Genomic DNA, 26068 nt, shown 5'->3' with positions numbered 1-26068 from the left:
AACTCCAGTCTCTGCCTTTGTCTGCTCTGTGTCTCTCTCTCCCCTCTGACTCTGTAAGACCCTCCCCTCTGGTCTCTCTGTAAGACCCTCCCATTAATCCAGGATGATCTCATCTTGAGATCCTTAACTCCATCAGCAAAGATCCTTTCTCCAAATAGAGTCACATTCACAGGTAGCAGGGCTTAGGATTTTGAGCTGTCTTTTGGGGGCCGCTATTCAACTCACCGTACATGGTGTATCAGTCTGTTCCAGATTAACAACAGACTGGGTGGCTTATAAACAGCAGGCATTTATTTCTCACAGTTCTGGAGGCTGGGAAGTCCAAGATCAAGGTGCCAGCATGGTCGGGTTCTAGTGAGGGCCAGCATCCTCTCACTGCGTCCTCACATGGTGGAAGGGGTGAAGGAGCTCACCGGCTCTCTTATAAGAACACTAATGCCATTCGTGAGGGCTCCACCCTCATGACTTAATCACCTGTCTCCTAATTCTATCCCACTGGACATTAGGATTTCAGTATATGAATTTTAGGGGGATCCAAACATTCAGACCATAGCACATGATCAGAACCTTGCAAAGCAAGGGCTGCCTGTTTACCCCGGTTGTTCTGTGCCCCTGCTGATGGATACCTCTGCTGTTTCTGCTGTGTTAGCTATTTAGAATATTGTTTAGAATTCCATTTTAACTTGCATCTTTTTAGCTTATCTCTTTTTTTTTAATGCTTTTTTCTTGGGATTACAATATACTCCTAATATTTTAGTCAGAATTAATGTTCCTGCTGCCTTATATAATATGCAGTTACTTCCTCATTACCATCTTTGTGCTACAGATATAATGCATATCATACATTAGAACTGCACAAGGTAATAATTTTTTATTATTTAGGTATAATTGACAAATAAAATTATGAAATACTTTAAAGTGTACATCATGGTAATTTGATATACATTGTGAAAGGAGTCCCCCATCTAGCTAATTAACACATCTATTGCCTCACAATTTTTTTTTCTACCGTCTTAGCAAATTTCAGTTGTACAATAGTGTTGTCAACCAGTCACTGTGTTTTATCTTTATTCATCTTAATAGGTGATAGTTTGCACCCTTTCACCAACCTCTCCCTATTTTCCCTGCACCCTTGCCTCTTGCAACCACTTTTCTACTTTTTCTATGAGTTTTTTTTTTTTAGATTCCCACATAAAAGTGATGCCGTCCAGTATTTGTCTTTCTCTGACTTATTTCACTTAGCATAATGCCCTCAAGGTCCATCCATGTTGTCACAAGTGGCAGGATTTCCTTCTTTCTCGTGGCTGAATAATATTCCATTGTGTGTGTGTGTGTGTGTGTGTGTATATACGCACAGACACATACCACATATTCTTTATCCATTCATCTGTTAAACAATTTGTTTTCATATCTTGGATATCATGAATAATGCTGCAGTGAACATGGGGGTGCAGGTATCTCTTCTAACAGGTGTGAGGTGATATCTAATTGTGGTTTTGATTTGCATTTCCCTGGTGATTAGTGAGATTGAGCATCTTTTTATGTGCCTGATGGCCATTTGTGTGTCTTCTTTGAAAAACTGTCTCTTCAGTTCCTCTGCCCATTAAATCTGATTGGGTTTTTTTTTGCTACTGAGTTGTATGAGTTCTTTGTATATTTTGGATATTCACCCCTTATCAGATCTGTGACTTGCACATATTTTCTCCCATTCAGTAGGTTGTCTTTTCATTTTGTGATGGTTTCCTTTGTTCTGCAGAAGCTTTTTAGTTTCATGTGGTCCCTCTTGTTTATTTTTGCTTTTGTTGCCTTTGCTCTCAGTGTTAAATCCAAAAAATCATCTCCAAGACAGATGTCAGGGAGCTTGTTGCCTATGCTTTCATGTCTTACATTCAAGCCTTTAATCCACTTTGAGTTAATTTTTATGTGTGATACAAGATTGTGGTCCAGTTTCATACTTTTGCATGTGGCTGTCCAGTTTTCCCAGCACCATTTTTTGAAGAGACTGTCCTTTCCTCATTGCATATTCTTGGCTCCTTTGTTGTAAATTAATTGACCATATATGAACAGGTTTATTTATGGGCTTTCCATGGTGTTCTATTGATCTGTGTGTCTGGTTCAGTACCATACTGTTTTGATCACTATAGCTTTGTAAACTAATTTGAAATCAGGAAATGCGGTGCCTCCAGCTTTGTTCTTCTTAGGATTGCTTTAGCTGTTCAGGACTTTGTGGGTCTGTACAAATTTTAGGATTGTGAAAAATGCCATTGGAATTTTGGTAGAGATTGCTTGCTTTGGGTGGTATGGACATTTTAACAGAATTCTTCTAATCCGTATGCATGGAGTATCTTCCCATTTATGTGTTGTCTTTGATTTCATTCATCAGTGTCTTGCAGTTTTCAAGTGTATGGCTCTTTAACCTCCTTGGTGTTTCTAGGTATTTTATTCTTTTTGATGCAGTTGTAAATGGTATTGTTTTCTTAATTTCTCTTTCTGATGATACTTCATTGGTAGTATATGAAAAAACAACTGATTTTTGTATATTGATTTTGTATCCTGCAACTTTACTGTAATGTATGGGATGTAATATTTACATGCATTAGAACCTCACAAGGTAATAATAACTTTTGCCTTAAAACTTGTCAGATATATAATATTTCCAATGCTCTGTCATTTGGTATGTAATTCCTTCCAATTGATACAGTTGCCCTTCAGCCTCAAGAACTGCCTTTAACATTTTTGCTGATCTGCTGGTGATGAGTTTGAAGGTTTTCTTTTTATCAGAAATAGGGGTTTTTTCCCCCCATTCTTGAAGGATATTTTCATTGAATTTATTGGTCTAATTGGTCTCATTCACATGTTTGCCGCCTCTTTCAATGAGTAAAATTCTGAGATAATAGTTTGGGGTTTTCCCCTCTCTTCTTTCAGCACTTTGCAAATGTCGTTCCACTGTATAATCTGGCCTCTGTAGTTTCTGATAAGAAGTCATGTGTGATTCAGATTGTAGTATGTCATTTTTCTGGGTCTTTATCCTGGTTTTCAGCAGTTTGATACTTTGCCTAGGAGTGATTTTTTTCATATTTTACTGCTTGGTTTTCTCTGAATTTGTAAGTTTATATTATTCACCAAATTTAGAGAAAGTCTGGCCATTGCTTCATCACATTTTTTACTACACTGCTTTTCTTCTGGGATTCTAATTACAGGTGATAGACTTTTTTATATTGTCCTATAAGTTTCAGGCTCTGTTCTTTTTTTTCCTCCAGTCTTTTTTCCTCTCTGCACATGTTCTTGAACACATGTATAGTAGCTAATTTGAAATCCTTGTTATCTTGAAGTTAGACTCTGTTGATTGTCCTTTAAGAATGGGTCACATTTTACTGATTCTTCATTGAGTTGAGTCATTTTGGATTGTAACCTAGACACTGTAAATCTGACCTTGTAGAGACTCTGGATTCTGTTAGGTTCATTTATAAAATGTTAATGTTTTTGTTTTAATAGGCAGAGAAGTTGTTTCGACTCAAACTCTTGGGCAGCAGTTCAAATCTCAGTTCAGTTTTTTTATCCTTAGCTGAGTTGCCTTGAGCCTGCTGCATTGATGTGTGGGTTAGGGACTGGCCTGGGATTTGGGAGGACTTAGTATGCAGTATTTGGATGGGTCCCTCTCCAGGCCCTTTTCTTTGGGGGACTGTTTCCTCTCTTCCAGTGGTTGATTTCCACCAACTCTTTTTGTTCTTTAGGCCAGAAAGACTTGATTTTTCCACTTGAGTTTTAGCCACCCCACGTAGATACTTGCCTGGAGCCTGCTCTAGGTTAAGTGCTATTTTTTCTTAAAAAGATAACGCCGTCTTTTGCCATTCCATTCTTCCAGGTGTCTAATCTCTTGAAGAATCCTACTTTTGTTCACTCTCCAGTGCCTTCAGGTCTTTTAAGAATGTCTGTATTTCTAGTTCATCTGCAGGAAGGGTACTAAAAGCGAAACTGTATATTACCTTTTTAAATAGTTCCTTTAAGTTGCAATATTGATTACTAAAGGCTTGATATCTTCTTCTTTTACCATTTTTACCTCCTGCGATGTTCTTGTGTGTCCACCAGAGGGCAGGAGTGGCAAGGCAGAGGGGTCCAGCCTGCAGAAAGGCGCTCTGCTGCAGTTCTCCGAAAAGTCACGTTATTGCTGTTTGGGTCTTCCTGGCCTTGCTTTCTGTTGATGACAGTGTTTTCATGCATTCCACAGACATTTACTGAGCTGCAGGCCAGGTTCCCTCAAGCTAAACACCAATGTGGGATATAGAGTAAAAATCAGTAAGAAATGTCATGGCAAATTACAGAAGGACAATTATGATACAGGTTATCTGGTGACAGATTCATCATGAGAGGCTGGAGCCAGATGTCACAATAGAGAAGGCACTGGGATCCACCTGGGAGTGTCAGGGAAAGCAGGATGGGAATGGGACCCTGAGCCCTGAAGCATGAATAGTTCGTGTGTTGGGGTTGGGGGCTGGGATGGCAGATGGGATGCCATGGATGCAGAATGGTGCAGATTGTGTTTGGGGAGCAGTGGGCGTGGTCCCTGGGGGTTGAAAGAAGTGTATCGAAGGATGTGGGACCTACAGGGACACAGGCACAAGTCTGAAGGGGCCTTGAGTGGTCTTTAAGAACAGGACGACAAGGGACACACTGTTTGGGGAAGCTCCTCTGAGGTGTGTGAAGAGAGTAGAACCTGGTGAGAAGGCCAGTTGAGACTGGATCACAGCAGGCAGGCAGGCAACAGAGGATGGTGCCCCGAACGCGTCAACGGTGTGGGAACCGAGAGGATGGTCGACTGGGGAGGTGCTTTGTAGGCAGAAGTCACAATTGGATGTGGGTGCTGAGAACAGAGATGGAGTAGGAGTGATCTGGAGGCTTATGTCCCTGGTAACCAGATAAGGCTGGGGGAGGGGGGCGATCATTTGGGGGTGGGGACCAGAGAATAATGTTTTGAACCTGACGAGTTTGTTAAAGCCAGCGTCCCGCAGACCCTGTTAAGAACTTGCCACTTGAGCGGTCATTTGAAGATCTGCTCAGAACCTTGGGGACAGTGGGCCATGGATGGCGTCTGGTCCACAGACTTCTGCTCAAATCCACTCCCCGGTCACCTGTGCTTGAGTCAGACCTGGTGGAAGTGGACAGCCGCTGGGGAGCTTTTCTTTGTGCTGCTCTGAGGCCTGCCTCAGGGGCTTTCACCACTGTCTCTGCCGTTGTCCCCTCGACTGAGAAAACAGGGAACACTGAAGTCAAGAAGGTCCCTTGTCTGCCACCGCCACGTACCCCATCCCCGCGGCAGCCTGCCCTTTTTGCTGGGATTTGGCTTCATTTCTGCACCTTCCCCGCCCTTCTGGCTTCTCGGGCATCTCTTCCTCTGCAATGTGGGATCACTTATGATTACATAAGCCAAATTTCATTTCAGCGAGAAGGAATGGGAGTTGTCTGTTTGGTTCTGAGTTTCCTCAGGAGCAGGGGTTCGTAACATAGGGGTCTGTAGCTAGAAACTGAAGATGGGGGGAAATCTTTTTTAACTTTCTGATAACTGTATTTTGTAGACCTATGTGTCTTCTTTTATGCATTTAAAAACATTGTTCCGAGAAGGGTTCTGTAGCACATAGAGTTACGAAGCCCTGCTCTGGAGGGTGGGGAGCAAGGAAAATTGGAATGAGACTTGTAACTTTAGGCAGCTGCTAAAGCCTGCTGCTTTCCCTGTGACTCCTAAGTGAAGGCTTCCTGTGGTCACCTTGACGTCATTGCTGGCCAGGAGGAAGGAGAACTTTCCTGGGTGAAGCTCCTGTTGGGACTTTGAGCTGAGGCAAGTAGCCCAGCTTCAGAACCTTGGAGCCCAGACAGCTGGCCCAGAGGAATGCTCAGGCCTACCTGCCCCTGGAGGCCTTTGGAGCACTGCAGGCTCAAAACACAGTGGCGGCCCCGTGCACGTTCAATTCCACGTGAGGCAGCATATCGTGGTGCAAGTACTGTCCAGCTTGGAAATCAGCATCCAGCCTCTCTGAGCCTCATTTTCAGCCCCTCTGACCTGGCTCTGATAGGGATGGAGGAAGACAGTGGTTCATCTGCACCCCAGATTTTCCCACTGCTCTTTTGATCCTTTCTTTCTGCTTTTCAGAAAAAAAGCTTGTAAATACTTTGAGCAAGGCAAAGGGACCTGCCCATTTGGAAGCAAATGCCTTTACCGCCATGCTTACCCTGATGGGCGGCTAGCAGAACCAGAGAAACCTCGGAAACAGCTCAGTTCTGAAGGCACCGTGAGGGTAAGGACTTCGCCATCTCTAGTCAGGAACACTCACCTGTAGGCATTTCCGGGGACTGCTCCTGGCCCCTCCTCTTAGCTTTGGCAGAAGGGCATGCGGTAGGCAAACAAAATAGAAGCTACTCAGCTTTCACGTTGCCTTTAGCAATAACCAGGCATGTTTGCTGGCTGTTTTTGCAGTTCTTTAATTCAGTGCGGCTCTGGGATTTCATTGAGAACCGAGAAAGCCAGCATGTCCACAACACTGAAGACGTCGACATGACAGAGCTTGGGGACCTCTTCATGCACCTCTCCGGAGTGGAGTCATCAGAACCCTGAAGAGTAGGTGGTCGCCCTGCGTCTTCGGCTCCACCAGCCGAGGCTTCCCCAAGCCAGGGTGTGCAGAGCTTCCTTCACGACAGCCTGGGGTGGCGTGTCACTTGAATTTGAGTGGGGTTGTATTTAACCTTGGTCTCATCCACTCCATTATTACAGCCATGGGAAGGGTGAGAATATAAAATAACCTGAACACATATATGGCATTGCTGCTTCCCTAGTTGCTGTTTATGTTAGTTGCACCTCAAACTCCTCAGGGGGGCCAGCTGACGAGCCAGCGTTTTCACTGATTGATTCAGACCAGCCTGCCTCCCGTCTTCGAGGACTGTGCAGCTGCCCCTAAAGCAGCAGATTCATTTATCTTACCAAAGGATTCCTGTGTGGTGAACCTCCCTAGTATACTGAAATAGTGTGGTCAACACTGGATTTGTATATTGCTTTTCAAAAACCAAGTGAGCGCTGCACACCTTAGCACAAACTTGACTTAAGGCTCTGCAGTGTCCCAAATCAGGGGAGAAGTCTTGTTGCAGGACGTTCAGCAGACAGGTATAAACCTTCTTACCTGGGGGTGGGGTGGGGGGGCTCTTGAAGTAGCAGGAAGCAGAGAGATATGGCCCTTCTTTTCCGGTTTGTGGTAGGGTAGGGTCACAATCGGAGTAATCTTGCACACATGCCTCCAGGGAAACTCTCACCTGCTGGCTTGTGCCCCGAGGGTTCATGTATGTTCTTATCTGTAAAACCTGGCTTTGATTTTAAATTTCATAAAAACAGCACCCAAGAACAGTTTCTGGTTCTTATCTAGCGGTGGTCCTGAAGAGAGTACAAGTCTTCTGTCATCAGTAGTGATTTTAATCAGTAGTGATTTTAATTGAAGGAGCATGACCTTGTGAATCAGAACGCAATCCAAGCCTAAATTATCTATTTTTATAGACAGTTGTAGACACCAAATGTTTTATAAAATGCATTACTTTACTTTAAAGAAGAAAGTCTCCTCTTTACCTGAGTTTGGAGTTCTTAAGTGAAGGGTGACAAAGGCTGAATTCAATTCCCAGCAGAGGCTCTGGGCCCATTTCCTGTTTCTTGAGTTCTGCTCCCAAAGGCATGAACAAAATGGAGTTCAAGCTGTGAGCTCAGGATTACTTTAAAAGGAGGAAACAGCCATTAAACCTACATTTAATTTATTTTATTAAAATAACAAATTGAATAACTGTATTTTGTCAGGCGCAATAAAAACAAAATTAAACCCAAGAAAACCTGTGTTCCTGGCTTCCTTGTATACGATGTGATGTAGGGACAAGGCTGGCGGGGCAGGGGTGGGGGGGCCCGCCCCCGCCCCATAGGGGCAGCTCCTGGAAGACAAATTCAGCACAATGGAAGACTGCTCCCTGAGAGGGCGGAGACTGGGAGGGGCAGGCCAAGCACCTCTTCTGGAAAACCATCCCAAAGCACTAGAGACCTTCAAGAAAAGGCAGTGTCCCCAAAGTCAAGTCCATAGTACCAAAGCAGGCTCCTCCAGGCTGCCACGGTCTCGACAGTCCTGGGCTGTTTGGTGCATTATGTGCAAAACTACCTGTTTGATGCCACACCACGTATCTCTGAAGAGAAGTCCTGTGATAAGCGTTCCTCACAGGAGCTGATTTCCAAAATCCACATGTCCCCACGTCACGGCTGGTTTGCCTGCTACCTGCATTTCCCCTCTGAGTGCTTTTTCTTGCCCTAAAAATACTCGAACAGCTGGGGCCCCAGATCATGTACTGCCATCAGCAGCCACCGGTGCATCTGAAGGAGGCTCGGCTCATGAGCACAGGGGTTGTGGGGGAGCAGGACAAACCAACACTGCAAATGGCTTCCTCCTCCCAGGGCCAGAGGGATAGAAAAGGCAACGTGAAGTTAAGGCCCTGTGAGTGGTCTAGAAGGTCCTTAGCAGCAGCTTCTCTGAAGACAAGCTCTGTCCCCGCAAAAAGGTGATGCCTGCTGACTTCCCTTCCCACCTGGTGGCCTGAGTGCAGGTGCAGAGTCAACTAGAAGACAGGCAATCTAGGGGATGTGGTCAGCGTGCAGGCATTGATGTCCTCGGTATGGGCCGCCCGGTGCAGGGATGGCTCAGAAGCGCTCCGGTTGATTTTCGGTAGAGCGTGTTGGAGCAGCTCAATGGAAGACAGGATCTGAAACAAGGCCATAAAATGCTCTCATGGCAGGGGACAGGGCATTCTGCAGCAGCAGCTTTCAATCTGGGCCAAAGACACAGGCCGTTCTCCCCACCCCCACCTGCATCATCTTGTGGAGAACACAAGTCCCTCCCTATAGAACAAACAGCAAGAAACTTCTCTCCTTGTTTGTATCACTAAGAACTCCTGCTTTAATCAGTTCTAGCACCTTGAGCCAAGTCTTACCTGGGGAAAAAGAGGCCTCTCTTCCTTAACTTTCTTCACACAGTCGGCTACCAGCCTCTTCATTGCTTTGGGGCAGTTCTTGTACAGCTTACTAAGGTCTGGGGAGGCGTACCCTCGGCCAACCATGAAGATGATCTAAGGGAGAGAAAGCAGTTGAGGGAACAGGTGGATGAACAACAGTGAAAGCAGCACCTTCCACCCTGTGTTGCTCAGACGGGCAGAGCCCGGGGGCTTCCACGGCGAGCGGGTCGTTCAGCACCAGTGACGCACCTGATCGCGGTTGCTGATGTGGGAGTAGGGCAGCTCCCCCGTCATAAGCTCATACAGCACGATGCCGTAAGAGTAGACGTCGGACTGGAAGCTGAACGGGTTATTGTCCTGCATTCGAATCACCTCTGGGGCCTACGGGGACAAAGTGCATTTGTCACCATCTGCGCCCCACAGACATGCAGGAGCCAGGCTGTCCCTTGGGCTGGGTATGAAAGTCCCCGCCTCAGCCCTGCTGTAGCTCTTTCCCAAAGGGCTCCCACTCTCAGGCTCAAAGGAGCTCAGGAATCCTGTCTCTTGAGATCCAGCACTCCCCATCACCTAACTCCCCCCGAGCTGTGCTTCAGCACTTCCTCGTCGCCAGCTTCCTCCAGGAAACCCAAATTTGCCCAGGGGCTGCCAACACTACAGGTGTCACGGAGGTGGTCAGGAAATGTAGAGAAATGCCTGAAGCCTGCATACAGACCTCCCATCACATCACCCCTCCTGGCCCTGCACCTTGCTAGAGGGAGCCCAGCCGCCTCACCATCCACAAGATGGAGCCGGTGGGTTGTTCAACCTGCTGAGAACCACTCCAGCGCGACTTCACTGTTGCCAAACCAAAGTCTCCAATTTTGACCGTCAGGCCTTCATGGAGAAATATATCTCAATGCCTGTTAAGGACTGTGGTTTTAAAAGAATGCTCAAGTTACTTTTGAAAAACTTCCCCAAGTTCTTAACTAGCACCATCTCGGCCTCCCATCTGCCCCAGCCTTCTCTGCACTGGATTTGCTAGTGCTTTAGAACGCGGCTCCTTCCAGGAGGTGCTCCGGGCACCAGATTCTCTGGCTCCAGCCACAACAAGCCAGTTTGCCCCCCACTGCTGCTGCTGCTGCTGCTGCTGCCTCCATTTACACACCTAGGAGCCGGGTCTCTGGCCTTGTGACATTGCCACATAACGTAGGTGCCTTTACGCCCCAAGACTCTGAGCATGGCCTGCTGACTGCTTACATCCATTCGCCTGCATCCTGCCCTCCAATGGCTAACGGAAACACCCTGAGTCCTGAATGCTGTCTGCCTGAAGGCATTTCTCACAGGATAGGTACCACTTGGTGACTTCGAAATCAAAACCAAACACCTCAGTTCTGAGTAAAGAAGCCAGGCAGTTTAAGGCCGACTTGTGGGATCTGCTGATGCCCAGTAGTTCATACCTCCTTAAAATCGGTGGTGTCTGCCTTCATGGTATAATATGTTGGTCCCCAAAAACCCACCACTAAAAGGTATCCTATGTCTCAGACCCATGCCCAAAATAGGCCACATCCCATCATGCGACCCAACACAACTGCTGTGCCTCTCACTGGCCAAGAAGCAAAGTGTAGCTGTAATGCCATACTCCCTTCAAAGAGAAAGGCTGGTGGAGGGAGGCAGATGTAAAATTGTTACATTTCACACCCTACAGCAAGAAAAACACCTTTATTCATTCCCCTTCCGTAAAAGCACATTAAGTCTTTGGAAAGGGTTGATTCCAACAGTAATCTCTAAGGAAACCATTTCTGTGCATTCAAGAAACAATTTTAAGTAGTAATTTTTAAAATCTTGCAACTTTTGGCTTGCAGCTACTGTCTGACCAGATATACAGTCCACAAACTAGAAGTAAGCATAAAAGACAAAAGGCCCATTCTCCCAAGTTAAATTTAGTAATAAAGAGCATTTAAAAATTGGCCTGTTTCAAGCATAACCCAAACGGGTATCTCAAATTTCATGGAACTGTTTCCAGAGTCACTTTTGCTGAGGTAAACTTTAAAAGTGTCCTAAATTTAGAACTGAGCAGTCAGATGAAACTACCACCAAAGGATACTGTTGGATTTCATGTCTCTGTGGATGATGTTCTTTGCATGCAAGTAGCTGTGAAGGGAAAATAAGTCTATTAAAACCAGTTTGAGAGATATTGGTAGAAAGCAGCTTCAAATTACATCTAAGAAGTAAACCACTTGAAGGCCTGACTCCTAGTTGAGAAGTCACTTTCGGGGATTGGCCCTGCACTGGTTCAGCCTGGTCCACGTCAGGACTTACACCTGAAAGTGAGGCCACAGCACAAACAGGGAAGGTCTTCTTTCAGCATCAGTTTTATTCAAGAAGTAATTCCAACAACCCAAATATCCATCAACTGATGAACAAATAAAACGCTGTATACAATGGGATATTCTTCAGCCATAGAAAGGAATGGAATACTGATACACACTACAACATGGATGAATCTCTCAAAAACACGCCAAGTGAAAGAAGCCAGACACAAAAGACTTCATCTAGTTTCTTGAAAATCTTCTAAAATTAGTGGTGATGGTTTACACCTCCATGAATATACTAAAAAAACTGAATTGTACACTTTAAAGGGGTGAATTTTAAAAGTGAATTTCATCTCTAAAAAATAACTGACTAGTCATTTCTGGAAATGTACACAATGCAAATTCCGTATGAATTTTAAAAATACAACATGAGATTTTATAAACCACTTGCAAGCACAGCTTTAGTTAAGTTCCTAGTTGTCGGGGGGTATGAGGGGTACCCCTGCTCCACATTAGGGGTACTTCAAAGGAAAAGTTTGAGAAGCACTGCCCTGGCTTAGCCAAGAATGAAACGCACACGCACACCCCTTTCACAGAGAAATGTGTCGAAGCACAAAGACCCAAAACAATAGTATTTAATGGAGGTGCTATGGATCACCTTAATTTAAGCATTCTCCAAAAGGAAAAATTACACAGAACGTGACACCTGATCAAACCTTTACGTGGAATAAGCACACTTGATGGGCTACACCTCAGATACGATGCCCACCAGAAGGTGGCAACCCGCACTGTGTTGAGTGTTTGGCTGAATTTTTTTTTTTTTTTTTTGCGGTACGCGGGCCTCTCACTGTTGTGGCCTCTCCCTCTGTGGAGCACAGGCTCCGGACACGCAGGCTCAGTGGCCATGGCTCACGTGCCCAGCCGCTCCACGGCATGTGGAATCTTCCCGGACCGGGGCACGAACCCGTGTCCCCTGCATCGGCAGACGGACTCTCAACCACTGCGTCACCAGGGAAGCCCCTGTCTGGCTGAATTTTAAGGGCGGTTGCTGGAACCTGAATCTGAGCCCTAAGGGGGTAGCCTCAGCTTGGGCAATAAACCTGAATTTCTTGTTCCTTTGGCCCACCACACAGGTTCATTTCCAGCTGTGCAAAAATATCACAGAAGTCACTTAACGGGCCTGGCTTTTCCTAATCTTGGTTCTGATTTAGGGACAAGTTGATCCTTGGACCCCAGATTTTCTACGCATCAGGCCATTCACTCACTCCATTCCCTGAGCCGTCTGCCGGGCAATGTCAATCAACTGGAACATCTGGAACTTGGTCTCCTGGACGTGCAGGTGTTTATAGAGGCTGCTGCCCTCGCACCACTGGGTCACAATTGCCAGGTTGTCCTTCGTCATGTACCCCATGAAAAGCAGGATGTTCACGTGCCGGGTTTTGCTGGAGAGTGGAGGGAAGGAGAGAAGAAAGGCTCTGAACCTTCCGCTGCTGCAGAACAGGGAGATCTAGTCTGCTTTCCCACTGTCTCCGACCAGACCCTGCATGTTCCTGACACCACCCATGCTTACAGTCCAGGGGCTAGCAAAGCAAACACAGCCAACTGCTGATGAACCAGCTGGTGTTGTGAGCTGATAGAGGGGCTGCCGTCACTGCCCTCAGTGCTGGCCTTGATCATACAGAGGACGTTCTCTTTCATCAACATATATTCACCAATCTCCCCACAGGGGTCACAAGGATCCCTCATCTATGGAATCCATCATTACTCAGTTTATTCCTACAAGTGTAAACAGTGACTCAAAGACTTCAAAACTGACGGTTTTGAAGTCCAAATTAAGGCAACTTAGCTATAAAGAGTTCTTGTAAATAAATGTGAAAATAGAACCCACCTCTCCCTACGTCAAAACAAAACCCAGAGATAGAACCTGGGCTGTTCTATCAGCGTAGTGAGCCCAGAGACCTGAGGCAGTGGAAGGGGGTATGCTCATCAAAGGGGGCTCTTCTAAAGGCTTAACAAGCGCATAAGCTGGAAGAAACCTTCCGCTCCTTTTCACTCATGAGGGAGTTGTTTCAACCACAGGACTCCACAGTGAACACTCACCACCAGTCCCAGCCATCAGCCCTCAGAGACAGGTCATGATGCCATGCAGCCTACTTCCTCTGCGGTGCTTGTACCAGCATCCACGCCCCGCCCCTGCCACACCAAGGGACAGGCCAGCTTTCTACTCACCGAAGGACAGCCACTTCATTCCTGAAGGCCTGGAACTGCTCTGGTGTGGGGTCAACAACCTTTAGAATCTTTACTGCAACATCTCCTGCAAATTAGTTTATAGTCAGTGCAGCTGAATGATCTTACTTTGTTATTTTTCATGTACACTACATCTGAAGAAGATATAATTAATCACTTATTCAAAAATCATATACCTACACAGATGGAACAAATACTATGCAAATTTCTGAATTATCAAGTAGCTTAAAAAATTAGATTATACTACTATCCTTAAAATACCGCCCCACAGGCCTTGAACCAGCTTGGTTTAAACTGTTCCTGTCAAGCCTGGCATCCCCAGCGCTGAGGTCATGTGTGACAGGTCACAACCTGGGCCTGTGAAGATGACATCAGCAGATGGATATGAATGGCCCAGCAAATACTGAGTCTTCGGGGCCAGGAGGCTGGGGCCCAGAAGCAGGCCAGTTAGTAAGCAGTTGATGCTAAACTCAACAGCCACATTTCAGTGAGACCTGAGAAGCTCCCTTGTACAAATTCAAAGACATATATTGAAATTAAGCGTCTCGGCCTTCAGTGCCGTTAGAAAGTAATCCTAATGATTAATACTGATTGCTTACTATACCCTGGCACCGTCTGCTCTCACAGGTATTACCTCCTTTAATCCTCGTAGCTGCTCTATGAGGTTAATACTGTCGTCCTCATCTTACAAGCAACAAACTGAAGTTTAGTTACTTGGCCAAAGTCATACAGCCAAAAGAAAGTGCTGGAGCCAGGATCAGAACCCTAGTCTGACTCCAATAGCTGTACTTCTAACTAAAATAAAATACTGACTACTGACTGTCAATCACTGTGAGTAAAAACCAGCCTCTTCATATAACTTCAGAAACATCCAGGGATCAATTCTACTTTACAGGTGCTACCGATTTAGAAGCCACTTTCAGAAGTGTTATGTCATACTTACAATAGTTGTAAAGGTAGTAAATTACCTGAAGCCCCATTAGGACCTCAGCTTTTCATGACAAATAACTTTACTAAATACAATGATCAAACAAAGTAGGAGTTAAGTTCAGTGGCACTTGGAGGTGACTTAGTTCCTCCACAACTGAGCATGTGCCCTTGGCAGCACCCTCCTGCAGCCTGCTGGAGCACTCATTCCACTTTTGGGGAGCACCAAATGGTACAGAGATGGTTCTTATGATAGGTCCCTAACTGTTGCCCTGTGATCTCTGTTTGTTATCATCTAAAGCTAAAATCCCCACTTAGCAGCAGCTTCCAAATTGGTTCTTATCCAGTTCACTGGCACATGAACTTACTGAGGGCCCAGGGCTGCCTGGAAGGTGCTGCTGACTTTGGATGGCAGAGCTGCATATGCTATATTCAGAGCTACCTTATAACTAGGAAGATGCAGCTGGTAAACTATGCAGCCCCAACCTCAAGTTCCTTATGACTGAGTAGAGGGACAGGAGTCTTTTGCATAATTGCCCATTCTGGAGCAGTCTGAGCCAAGACAGGATTGGGGTCGGGGGATGACAGAGGAGGGGAGTAAATACCTTGGCAGAGAGGATATAGAAAAGTTTTCTGAAGGAAGTGCGATATAAGCCAAAGGAAGGGGCTGTTCTAGACTTGGTACACCAGGAACAAAGGTGAGGTAAGGGGGATGAGAGAAACGCCAAGTTGTGTTTGGGAAACTCTAACATAGCATGTGATTTGACACCTGTAGGACAGGAGGGAGGCCAGGGAGGAGGAGTCTGCTACAAGAACGCAGGTGCAATGCAGGCACATTGGTGACAGCAGGGATAAAAAGGAGGAGATGGAGGCAAGAAACCCTGTGAAGGTGAACTGACTCAATGTGGCAGTCAACTGAGAGGAAGGGCCAGGAGATGGCCAGGCAATAGATGGGGGTTTAAAGGGACAGGCTGGAGATAGGGATGCAGAAGAAAGACTTGGGGAGATGCTGCATGGTCCCTCAGAAGGGGTTGCTTCCTAGTTAATGAGCCTAGTTTTGCAAGCCCTTCCCTTTCTCACAGCTTTTCTCTGGGCATGCTCCAGTCATCGCTGAACTCACCCTCAGCATCACCCATTTTGGACCTGATCAGTAATGCAACCTCAGACCTCAGATGATCCATCAGCAGCCAAAGCCTGTTCACAGTGACTCGCTCTGACCTGCTGTCAGCTGAACATCCTCCACCTCTAGCCTCTACTTTCTGGACTCGTGAACAAGACTTATTCCTGTTAAAAGTTCATCCTTTCTTTGTTCTATCATCATAGACACTTCAAATCCTCCCATCTTTCTAAATCCAAGTTCTATTATCCAAATCTGCATGACACCTCTGTGTAAGTCATCCACAATACCTGAGTCATGCAAGTCACTGATGGAAAAACTGAACAGGGTCAAACTATAAACAGAGCCCATGGCACCATAGGGATCCAGAGGCCAGGCAGCTCACGGTTAACAGTTATGGTAGCAGATTATGTGCACTTTCTTACTCAAACCCAGAGACCATACTCTGTGTTACAGCACAGCCTCATTTGTATGTGTACCCTCCAAGGACTGCCGTACCAGCGATTCAGTCTGGTAGGAACAATGGGCAAACACCATAGGAAAACCAATTTCAACTCCTATACAAAATGGTTTTCTACTGGTAGGAAATGCCCAGAGCTAGAATGACTTTTCAGGTAACTCATGAGCTCCCTTATCACTCTGGTTTTCAGGACAAGGCTGGGCAAACCTCCTAAAGGTCTTGCACAATCTGAGACCCCCATTTCACCCAAATGATATCCAAAGTCTTTATGGTACCTTATAACCCACACCCCAGACCTCACTGCTATTAGCCTCTCCCTCTCTCATTCTACTAAAGCCATTCAGACCTCCTTGAGTTCCTCGGACAGGCCAGGTGAGTGGCCCATTTTGCATCTGCTGTTGCTGCTTCCCAAATGCCACTTCCTCAGCAGACTCCTCCCTAACCAATCTACTAAAAACTATGAACCAGGCCTGCCACTCTATACCTGCTTTCCTCCATTTTTCTCCTTAGCACTTAGGACACACTATCTCCTTTGCTTTTCTTGGTTATTATGCCCACCAGAATATCAACTCCGTAAGAGAAAGAATTTTTATCTGTTTTGCTCAGGGCTTCATTCCTAGCCCCTAGAAAAATGCTCGGTATTAGAAGAATGCTCAGGAAACACTGGCTGAAGAAATGAGTGAATTCTAAGATGCAACTGTCAGCAAGGCAAGTTATGAATTGAAAAGCTGTCTGTTTGAAGCTCTGGAGTTGGAAGTGGCCACAGCCTCTAGCAGGGAATACCGGGGACTTAGTTGCTCAGCAGTCCTCGGCACCAAGCACATCATGACTAAGTCCACCTCTCCAGCATTCCGTGCAATAGGCATTCAGCAACACTGCTTAATAACTACAGGAAGTACTCATTATTTGTCAAACCAGAACTTCTTACTTTCCCTTCATAGTAAAGTCAGAGGCAAATGTAGTACAAACAAGTTAAGATACATGGCTATTGGGTATCATGTTTTTAATAAGATATTAATATTATTCATCTACCATTGAAGAAGGAAGAGCTATTATCACTGGTGAATTTCAAATGTTTTTACCCTTTTTTTTTTTTTTTTTTTTGCGGTACGCGGGCCTCTCACTGTTGTGGCCTCTCCCGTTGCGGAGCACAGGCTCCGGATGCGCAGGCTCAGTGGCCATGGCTCACGGGCCCAGCCGCTCCGCGGCATGTGGGATCTTTCCGGACCGGGGCACAAACCCGTGTCCCCTGCATCGGCAGGCGGACTCTCAACCACTGCCCCCCAGGGAAGCCCTGTTTTTACCTTTTTAAACACCAATTAATTTCCCTGCTTTAATCATCTGAGATTGTCTAAAACTTATTATACACACCCCTGCTTTCTAGAACGGAAATAGAATGAACACCATTCCTCCACTACTTATTGACTCAGTCAAAATGACAAACCTCAGCCTTAGGCTGGGCTGGGGATCCCCATAGATGGTTATACCAGGCTGCTGACTTCACACTGTGGCCCAAGAGTGTTCCCAGGTTTGGGGATCTGCTCTTGAGGGGGTTGCTGCCTTCTTCTCATGCTGTAAGTGACCTCGCTGCTAACAGTCTGACAGCTTCAACTGCTATATTCATCTCTTTTAATGTGTTGTTTGTAATTAGCAGAGGCTGCCAAATCAGACCCCAAATTCATGCCCCAAAGGACACTCTGCACTTGGGCCCAAAAGGGTCTCTTGCGTACATAAGGTAAGTGCGCTGATTAGTTCACGGATCTGAGGCCTCCACTTTGGCTGCCTTAAGACCTTTTCTGTTCACAGCCGACAGGCAGAATCGGTGGGGGGGGGGGGGGGGGGGGGGACACCAAAACAGCTGTAATTTTTAATAAATTGAATAAAACGTTCTATTATATATAGGAATCAGAAAAGCAACGGGGGAAAAAAATGGAAGCAAATATAGCACAAAATACTCAATCTAGAAATTACGCTTTCCTTGACCCTCTCATTTTCCTCTTCATTCACAGACCACGGCTTGCTTTCTGAGGGGCTAAAAGTCCACTGCTCCTCGCTCCTCTGACTTTTGACACTCTTAAATTAGAAGAAGTAGAATCCTAAAGCATTAGATGTTAGCTACATCCTGCCAGTTGTCTTTATGGAAGGAACACTATAGCAGATACATCTCCTTACCATCGTTTAAAAGTTCGAGATTGAGACAAAACGGAAGCTCAAGGCAGTACTGTGCAAATCTAATGCTCTGAAAAACTACGAACCCCCAAATAAAAGTGCTCAATCAGAGGAAGCTTAAATTTGGGCGCAACTTAAACTGCATGTATTGGCTTTTAGCTGAGGCTTAAAAACGGATAAAAATGATAAAATGCTCCTAATGGAAGCATTAAAAGCAGTGTTTTCTGCTCCACTTCCTGCAATTACTTACAGCCTTCTTGTCTCAGATACAAGCACTCAATCTCACAAAACTGTGTTTTTCTTTTCTAAGGGATCACCAAGACATTTATGACATCTATGTAGAAAATATTCTGCAACAGCATAATTTCTCAGTGACCCAGGAGGCAGGCCAGTAGTATATTAGACGCAATTTTTGAAAGAAAAGGAATCACCCTACATGTATCTACAAACGTTCAGTGCTTTGCCAGTTCCTGCAAAGAACGAGAAATTTGTCAGATGATTAGTTATAAGTGGAAAATCCACAGTGTTTCTCAGTTTTTAACAACTTGAATTTTAATGCTCTAATGTATTTTATGCTCATAACTTTGTCCATTTATGTATAAAGATGAATACGGTGGCATCCAAAGTAGAAACACAGGCATCTAGGCACCCTAGGTTTTGTGTGGGGTTTTGTTGTTGTTGTTTGCTTTATTAAAATCTGAATTTAGAAGAGATGTCTTTTGGGGAACATGTAGCATTTTCCAGAAAACAGTTTCTGGCTGACATCCTAAAGCCAGAGGCATTAAAAACCTGACAGAAATGTTAAGTATGTTGACAAAATACAGAAGCTTTGGCTACAGACCTTAAAATAGAAAGTTTCTTCCAAGTGACAAAGTGTTTCCATTAAAATAAGAATGTCAAGTCCCCACAGATTCAAGAATTAAGTCTGTGCATTCCTGTTTGATAGAGATTCCCACAACCAATCCCAGGGCAGAGCAAAGAAAATCGGTTTTAGGAGGCTCCTGGCTTTCCTGTGCACAACTGTTTGACCATGGGTATGTGAGTTCCCCCTCTTGGGGACCTTGGTTTTCTGGCATGTAAAATCTCTAAGGTCCTTTCCAGTTTTAAGTTTCCAGAATCCATGCCCCTCCTAATAACAACAGACTCTTAAACACATTTAAGGAGCTTCAAAGCATGTTCCTCCCAGGCGCACACTGTATTTAATCAGTTTATAAGAGACTGTGACATTTCACTATGGTGCTCAACTCTTTTTCACCAATTTCTCATTATCCTGAAAACGTTTTCATACCAATTATAGCATTGTTGAGTCTCAGAACAGTATGAAACGTCACTGAGATACCATTAAGTTCAATCTTCAGATGCAATCAAGTACCCTTGGAGAGTGCTGCTGTGAGCCTGCCTGGCCCTCTCTGGACTGAAACGTGACTTCACCCTGGTAGTAAAGGAAGGGCCCCAGACTTACCATGCCACTTGCCCTTATAAACAGTCCCAAAAGAGCCTGACCCAATCCGAGTGGAGAGCATCACTTCACTGGCTTCTATTTCCCAGTAATAGCTTGAATCTCTCTGTCCACGAGGCCTCTAAAACAAGCAGAGATCACTGTTATACTCCATGGACTGTTAAAAGTCTGTTTAACGAGGGTGTCAAAGAAAAGATCAACCCAACTCCATCCATTCCCATATCTTTTAAAGATAGACATATTAACTATAATTCCAGTTTTTGTCTTTTGAGAAAATACCGTTTTAGTTGTGCCCTGCCTTGCAACAAACCAGCAAGTTTTCCAATGTAAGCACGCCAAAAATGGCATTGATATTTATAATGTATTCATTTAATTAGAACCCCCCAACCCTAAAATTAAAGGCATTCTCATTTCTGACTAAGCTTTTCTTATTGAACCCTAACATGCAAGAGGTACTGTTAACCATACTCACAATTTTGTTTTTCTCCTGGGTGCTGGATCCCGGTGCCCGCTCTCTCTGTGCCGGCACAGGGGTTTTGGGCTGTGACCAGCCTGTTGGGCTCAGATTGTTGGGACTGCTGGACAAGGCTGAAGGTGAGGCTTAATAGACAAGACAAACAGAATTCACACATGGGTAAGCCAACAGAAGGTGCACAGCATAAAGAGAAAAAGTCCATGACTATTTGCTAAATGACTTAGACAAGTACCTGATTCACCGTGACTTCGAATTGCATCCTGAAACAGAAAAGGAAAGCTGGTCAATTTCTGCACTAGAAAAGATGTTCTCTGGGGGAGGGAAAGGGAGAAGGATTTACAGGAGCAAAGTGGATTATAAAATCTCTAAAACACCAAAGGTCTAATTACATACTCTAACTTTTCTTTGATTAAATTCATCAAATGTCTGTGGCCAATATCTCCAAGATCGTTATCATCAAATATTAGGAGGACTGATACTAATTTCTCATATACAATAAAGCAGCATTCTTTTTTCTCTCTAGAAAGCAATGCACACTGCAGACTGATACTCTTTAAAGGAAGGCTGGCAAAGTTACTATCAAGGTGAGATCCTTCCAGTGGTTGGGGATCTTGCTCCACTGAAGCTCAAAAAAATAATAATAAAATATTTTTAATGAGGGGTTCAGTGGCAAGTTCACTGTTACTCCTCTAGGAGTTGGATTTGCTATGGGTAAGCACCACGACTACATATTTTATCCAAACCTAAAACCATAGAAAGCTGGAAGGACCGTAAATCCCCTAATCTAAAACCTACATTTTACATATATGAAAACACGTGAACAGATAAAGGAACATGGCGAGTGTCACACAACCAGTAGGTGGCAGAAACAGAACTAAAAATCACCACCCACAGATCTCAGCCATGAGCTCATTCATCACAAAATGCTCCTCAGATCTTATGGGTAAGCTCTGAAACTAGTTACATTCTACTCAGGTGAGAGGTCAAAGGCTACCTTTAGAATTTATTAAACTGTTTAGTTGGAACAGTTTAAATCACAGGGCTCTCCATGAGACCTAAATCCTCATTTTTATAAATCCTCACTTGGAGTATATAAATAACAATAATAGAAAAACACTTGGTCCCCATATCCTCAAAGAGGATTATTTCTCTTGGAAGTCTTACTCTGTTTTCTTTGTGTAACCACAGTAAAGACAGGATCCTTTTTTTCACACAACTGTTACCAGAATGCTCACACTCTATGACATCTTTACAAGAGATAAGAAGAATCACAGGCCAAGCTGCGCCTCCCCCACTTTTGCAGCCCCACCCAAACAGCTTCAGAATTTACCAATAAAGCCTGGTTCTGGGGTTCTCAAACCTGGCCAGTCTTCAGAATCACCAGGAGAGGTGTTTAAGAATACAGATTCCCAAGCCCCTCCACCCCACTAGGACTGATTTAAGTATGTCTGGGAGGGAAGGTGGGAAACCTAGGAATCTGCATGCTTTTGAGTATGACAGGATGACTGCCAGGTAGACAAAACTTTGTCCAAAATAACTTGAATTTCAGTAGAATATTTAGCAGCTGTAGCTTTATTATTCAACTAATCTATTCTTTGTTTTTAGTCAAAGCGTGGCACAATGTATTTTTACTGACCAGAAGTACATTCCCATGCACTAGGATTTTTTCTTAATGTCATAATTTTCTTCCCTGTATCCACTTACATACCTCATACTTAATTCTGTGCTAATTTCTACAGTTGGACTGATTTATCATCATCTCGAAATCTAAATATTAAAGAGAACTAAGATGGTTTAAACAAAGCAAGGAAGTGTACTTTTAAAATGCTGAATCATATGTGATTTTTAAAAAACAGGAATCAAAATTTGGTCTGCTTCTAAAGTACAGAGAGGATTAAGCACCACAGATGTGCTAGTTATTCTATAATAAAACTTCAAGAATTTTCACTTTTCATGTTCCCTCTAAGTATCAGTGTTTATACAGGACTAAATCACATATCAGAAGAAAAGTAACTGGTATATTACTGTATTATTATCAGGGCTAGTGACAATACAATAGAGACAATAAAACTCATAGCTTGCATACACATGACCCCCTCACAATAATCTTGTGATAACCAAAGTGCCCCCAAACAACAAGTTTAGGCCCCACATTCGAAAGCCAACTCTTTTGTTGAGCCCCTCCCACATCTGATCGGTGGGACAAGTATGTCGAAAATGATCTGAGGTCTGACTGAGGTACGTAAGCTGTGCCTGAGGTAGTGGGTGGCCCTGAGGTTTTTCAAGGAACAATTCATGATGTAGATAGAGCACAGCTGTCTTTGATAAAAGCTTATCAAAGGATTTTCAGGGCATACCAACCAAACTGACATATTTTGTTTCTAAACAAAATATAAATAGAATAGTGATGCTGTTGAGTAACAACTAAACAAATCTAGCATTAGTCTTTAGTTGAAAATGATTTTTAAAAAAATTTTTTAATACCCTTGGCCTCAAAATCTCACTTGAGAAACTGATTTCACCTATCAACAATACCACATAAAGTTATTTTTTTATTCCCAAATATGCTATTGCCAAAAAAAGAAAACATGAGACCAAGTCTGACAAGAAACATAAAATTTAGTGATTGTTTCATTTTTGACAGGCTACTGTCTGACAGTCTTAGCAATCCTGCTACTTTACAAGAAAGCAAAGGCATGAAGAAGAATACCTACTCTTCCCCTCAAACAAAATCGTCTGGACCACGCCCTGGGAGAAGCATTCAGGCTGTTATTCTAGTCCAAAGCAATGAGAAATAAGAAGAATAAAGAACAAAGGAAGTATTTTAAGTGTATTCAGTTGTTAATAAAGATGAACTAGAAAGCAAACCAAACAGAACATACAATAAAGCCAAGAAAAGAAAAAGCAGTTTGAAAACACTAGCTTTGCGCATTTATATCTTCCTAAATACCTGCTTATTAAAATCCTGTGACTCCACCCTCTTATTTCTAAATAAAATCACTTAAAAGTCTTTCAGAGAGTTTGTAGTCCTCTATCACTATTATTTTCTTTGCCACATGAAAAAGAAACTACTCTTTATGTATCTTATTCACTAGCTCACTGAAATCCTATTCAAATCTAACATGGAAACAATCAGTTCAAATGTTAACATTTCTTCAGGAAGTTTCAGTTCTCCATTTGAATGATATACCAACCAGATTAATTAAGCTAGTCTCAAGATACAGTGAATAAGAAATTCAAAAAGTCCAGAGACCTGACAAAGTGCTGCAACATTCCTTATCAGGTCTGAAACCCAAAACTCTCTTGACACAACCATCAACCCCACCCAAATAACTGACACTCTTCACCACCCGCAAAGGACCCTATTACCTCAATCATCCTGCTGTCCACGGGCAAGGTGGTGCTGACCATGTGGACATTAGGTGTGGACGTCGACCTCTGCCACTGGGAGAGGGAACCTTCAGAGGAGGGTCTGGAGGTGTTGAATGTGAAAACGTGGGGTGTGGAGTATCTGTGCTGGGAACTAGGTGAAAAGGAGAAAGAAAATTCCATGGTTGACACTCAGGCCTCTGTATTGGTAAAGTCTTTCGACTACCTATTTTCTGTTTCTTCTGTTTAGATGCCTTTGCATGCAAATTTTTAAAAAGTAAATAATATATGTGCTCAGAATTCATGTGAAAAGAAATGATACGTTATAAGTTTTCTTCTATTTAATAAATCACCTCTACAGGATACTCCGAATTTTTAGACCGTCTCTGGGAAAGAATAGATTAGCATTTGTCAACCAATACTACCCCCTACTAAAGCTAGATGGAACTTGCCCAGGTTAATTTAGAGACTAAATTAGAAAACTTTAAGGAAGATTTTTTAATAGACGGTTAGATCTGCCAAGCATGTCTGTGAACAGGCCAGCATTTTATCCACTGTGCACTCTCCCCCCGTAAACAGCTCACAAAATCAATTAATGTGAATTCAGTTTTTAGGTTTCAATACCTAACCGTGAAATTTATCACTGGCCTCTTTTACCCAACGCCACTCTCCCACCAACCAAACTGGGAACACGCATTAAGTATAACATTTTCATTATCTGCTCCAAAGATTACTCGGGAGTTTTGTTTAGATTCAAGTAGCACCATGCATAGATTCAAGAGATAAAAGACTTTTTCTAAGAGAAATTGCTCTATCCCAATTGCCTTTTCAGGCAATTCAACATTAATGCCTTCAGAGGCCTGGTTTCTTCTACCTAAATCTTCAGAAGCAAGTACAGTTTTTCGGTCAGGTTTGCTTTTCAAATTATCAAGAAAAATAAAAGTCATATACAAATATATCCAGATATCACTTCGGTACAAATTCCTTGTTCTGAGATATACTGTCTTTAACAATTTCCATGAGTCTTACAAAGGCTAGTAAATATTATATGATTATATATAAATTAAAGTCAGATATTTTGGACAAAGATGTAGATTTATTTTAGGTTCCAAATTCATGTGTAACAGTAAGGCATGTGCACTCAACAAAACTCTGATTTTAAAGCTGGAAAATAGAGTAAAGACAAATTATGTGCAAACTCACAGGCACATTAAAACAGATATTTATATTAAAAATCTAATTAGATTCTTTTCAAGATAGCAGTTTATTCAATGTTGGGTTGGCCAAAAAGTTCGTTCAGGTTTTGCCATAAGATGTTATGGAAAACCTCGAACGAACTTTTTGGCCAATCCAATACCATGGTTTTAGCAATGCAAGGCCATAATAAGCACTTCAAAGTTGAGGGTTTTATTCTTACCGAACCATTGTATATCGTTTTGAGATGCTTTCCCTGAGGCTCATTGCATACTGAGGAAGGCAAAATCTCAAACTCTTTAAAATGTAATGAGATACAAGGGACATGCTAGGATAACAGAATAAAATGTAGTCAGAGTCACTTTCCAGAGTTTAAGAACTAGAGGACCACAGAGAAAAAGTTCTGTTTTGCTCTAACGCCAATGCTGAGTTCCACAGAAGCAGCAAAGGGTTTACACAGAGAAAGGAGGGAACGCAAGGGAACTCTTGTATTCATGCTTTCAATCCCACCTGCCCCAATAAAACTTTCCAAAAGAAAAGCAGTAGGTAAAAAAAAATACCTAACAGGCATCCGGGAGACAGACTCTCGCATCCGACGCATTGTCAAAGAAGGCAGTACTGGGACCCCACTATCACCAACAATGGAATTTGGGAACAGCCTAAATGAAATCAGAGGAAGACTGGTTTATAGACTTGCAGTAGTAATTTTACAGTCAGTCTGCCTGGCCTTGCAAACTCACAGCTACTCAAACTCAACTTTTCCTAGTCACATTTTACTGGACCATTTCAGGCTACCCGCCAGGGTAAGGGGGTACCTAAGTGACTGGGTTTGAATGACTACAGAATGTGAACAATCTTGACCGGCCAATGAGCACAGAGTCTCTAGTGTGCATTTCTAGGGAATACTGGCCAAATGTCCAGCCATATCAAAATAATGTGTTCTTTTAAGCTAGAGTAGGGCAATTCATAACCTATATCACGTAGAGCTTTTCAGAAACATTCTGTCTTGGAAACGCACAAATGAAAAGACAGAAATATGAAGGATAGATCACCTTCAGCATCAAAAGTCATAAATAAGAGGAAAAGTGATATTAACATTAACTGGGCATCTTCCCTCCATGAGATGAGCACTTGGTGCCCGGTAAGTTCACATGTTATCTCAGTTAAGCCTCAAAAGAACACTGCAGGGCTTCCCTGGTGGCGCAGTGGTTGAGAGTCCGCCTGCCGATGCAGGGGACGTGGGTTCATGCCCCGGTCCGGGAGGATCCCACATGCCACGGAGCAGCTGGGCCCGTGAGCCATGGCCGCTGAGCCTGCACGTCCGGAGCACAGGCTCCGGACG

General features: G+C 43.8%; 2 protein-coding genes across 5 annotated transcripts in view; one reads left to right on the top strand and one right to left on the bottom strand.

The window, feature by feature from the left end:
* MKRN2 (makorin ring finger protein 2) overlaps positions 1-7852 on the top strand; it is a 29285-nt gene extending 21433 nt beyond the window's left edge. For 2 of the 3 annotated variants that reach the window (XM_027093760.1, XM_027093759.1), the window contains exons 7-8: positions 6146-6290; positions 6470-7537. In XM_027093760.1, the coding sequence (XP_026949561.1) occupies positions 6146-6290; positions 6470-6607 (283 nt within the window). In that variant the 3' untranslated portion in view covers positions 6608-7537. Of the gene's footprint in view, positions 1-6145; positions 6291-6469 lie in introns of all 3 variants that reach the window. The other variant, XM_027093761.1, reaches the window with a different exon arrangement.
* RAF1 (Raf-1 proto-oncogene, serine/threonine kinase) overlaps positions 7773-26068 on the bottom strand; it is a 72662-nt gene continuing 54366 nt past the window's right edge. The window contains exons 6-17 of one of the 2 annotated variants that reach the window (XM_027093757.1): positions 25287-25385; positions 23533-23686; positions 20396-20423; positions 20161-20288; positions 19692-19809; positions 13539-13623; positions 12575-12751; positions 11102-11148; positions 9791-9909; positions 9268-9399; positions 8998-9132; positions 7773-8769 (exon numbers count right to left, since the gene is read on the bottom strand). In XM_027093757.1, the coding sequence (XP_026949558.1) occupies positions 8626-8769; positions 8998-9132; positions 9268-9399; positions 9791-9909; positions 11102-11148; positions 12575-12751; positions 13539-13623; positions 19692-19809; positions 20161-20288; positions 20396-20423; positions 23533-23686; positions 25287-25385 (1366 nt within the window). In that variant the 3' untranslated portion in view covers positions 7773-8625. The remainder of the gene's footprint in view (positions 8770-8997; positions 9133-9267; positions 9400-9790; positions 9910-11101; positions 11149-12574; positions 12752-13538; positions 13624-19691; positions 19810-20160; positions 20289-20395; positions 20424-23532; positions 23687-25286; positions 25386-26068) is intronic. The other variant, XM_027093758.1, reaches the window with a different exon arrangement.

This window comes from Aethalodelphis obliquidens, unplaced genomic scaffold, assembly GCF_003676395.1.
Source record: "Aethalodelphis obliquidens isolate GAN/ISIS:26980383/991018 unplaced genomic scaffold, ASM367639v1 scaffold86, whole genome shotgun sequence".
NCBI lineage: Eukaryota > Metazoa > Chordata > Mammalia > Artiodactyla > Delphinidae > Aethalodelphis > Aethalodelphis obliquidens.
This window is presented reverse-complemented; position numbering and strand designations above follow the sequence as displayed.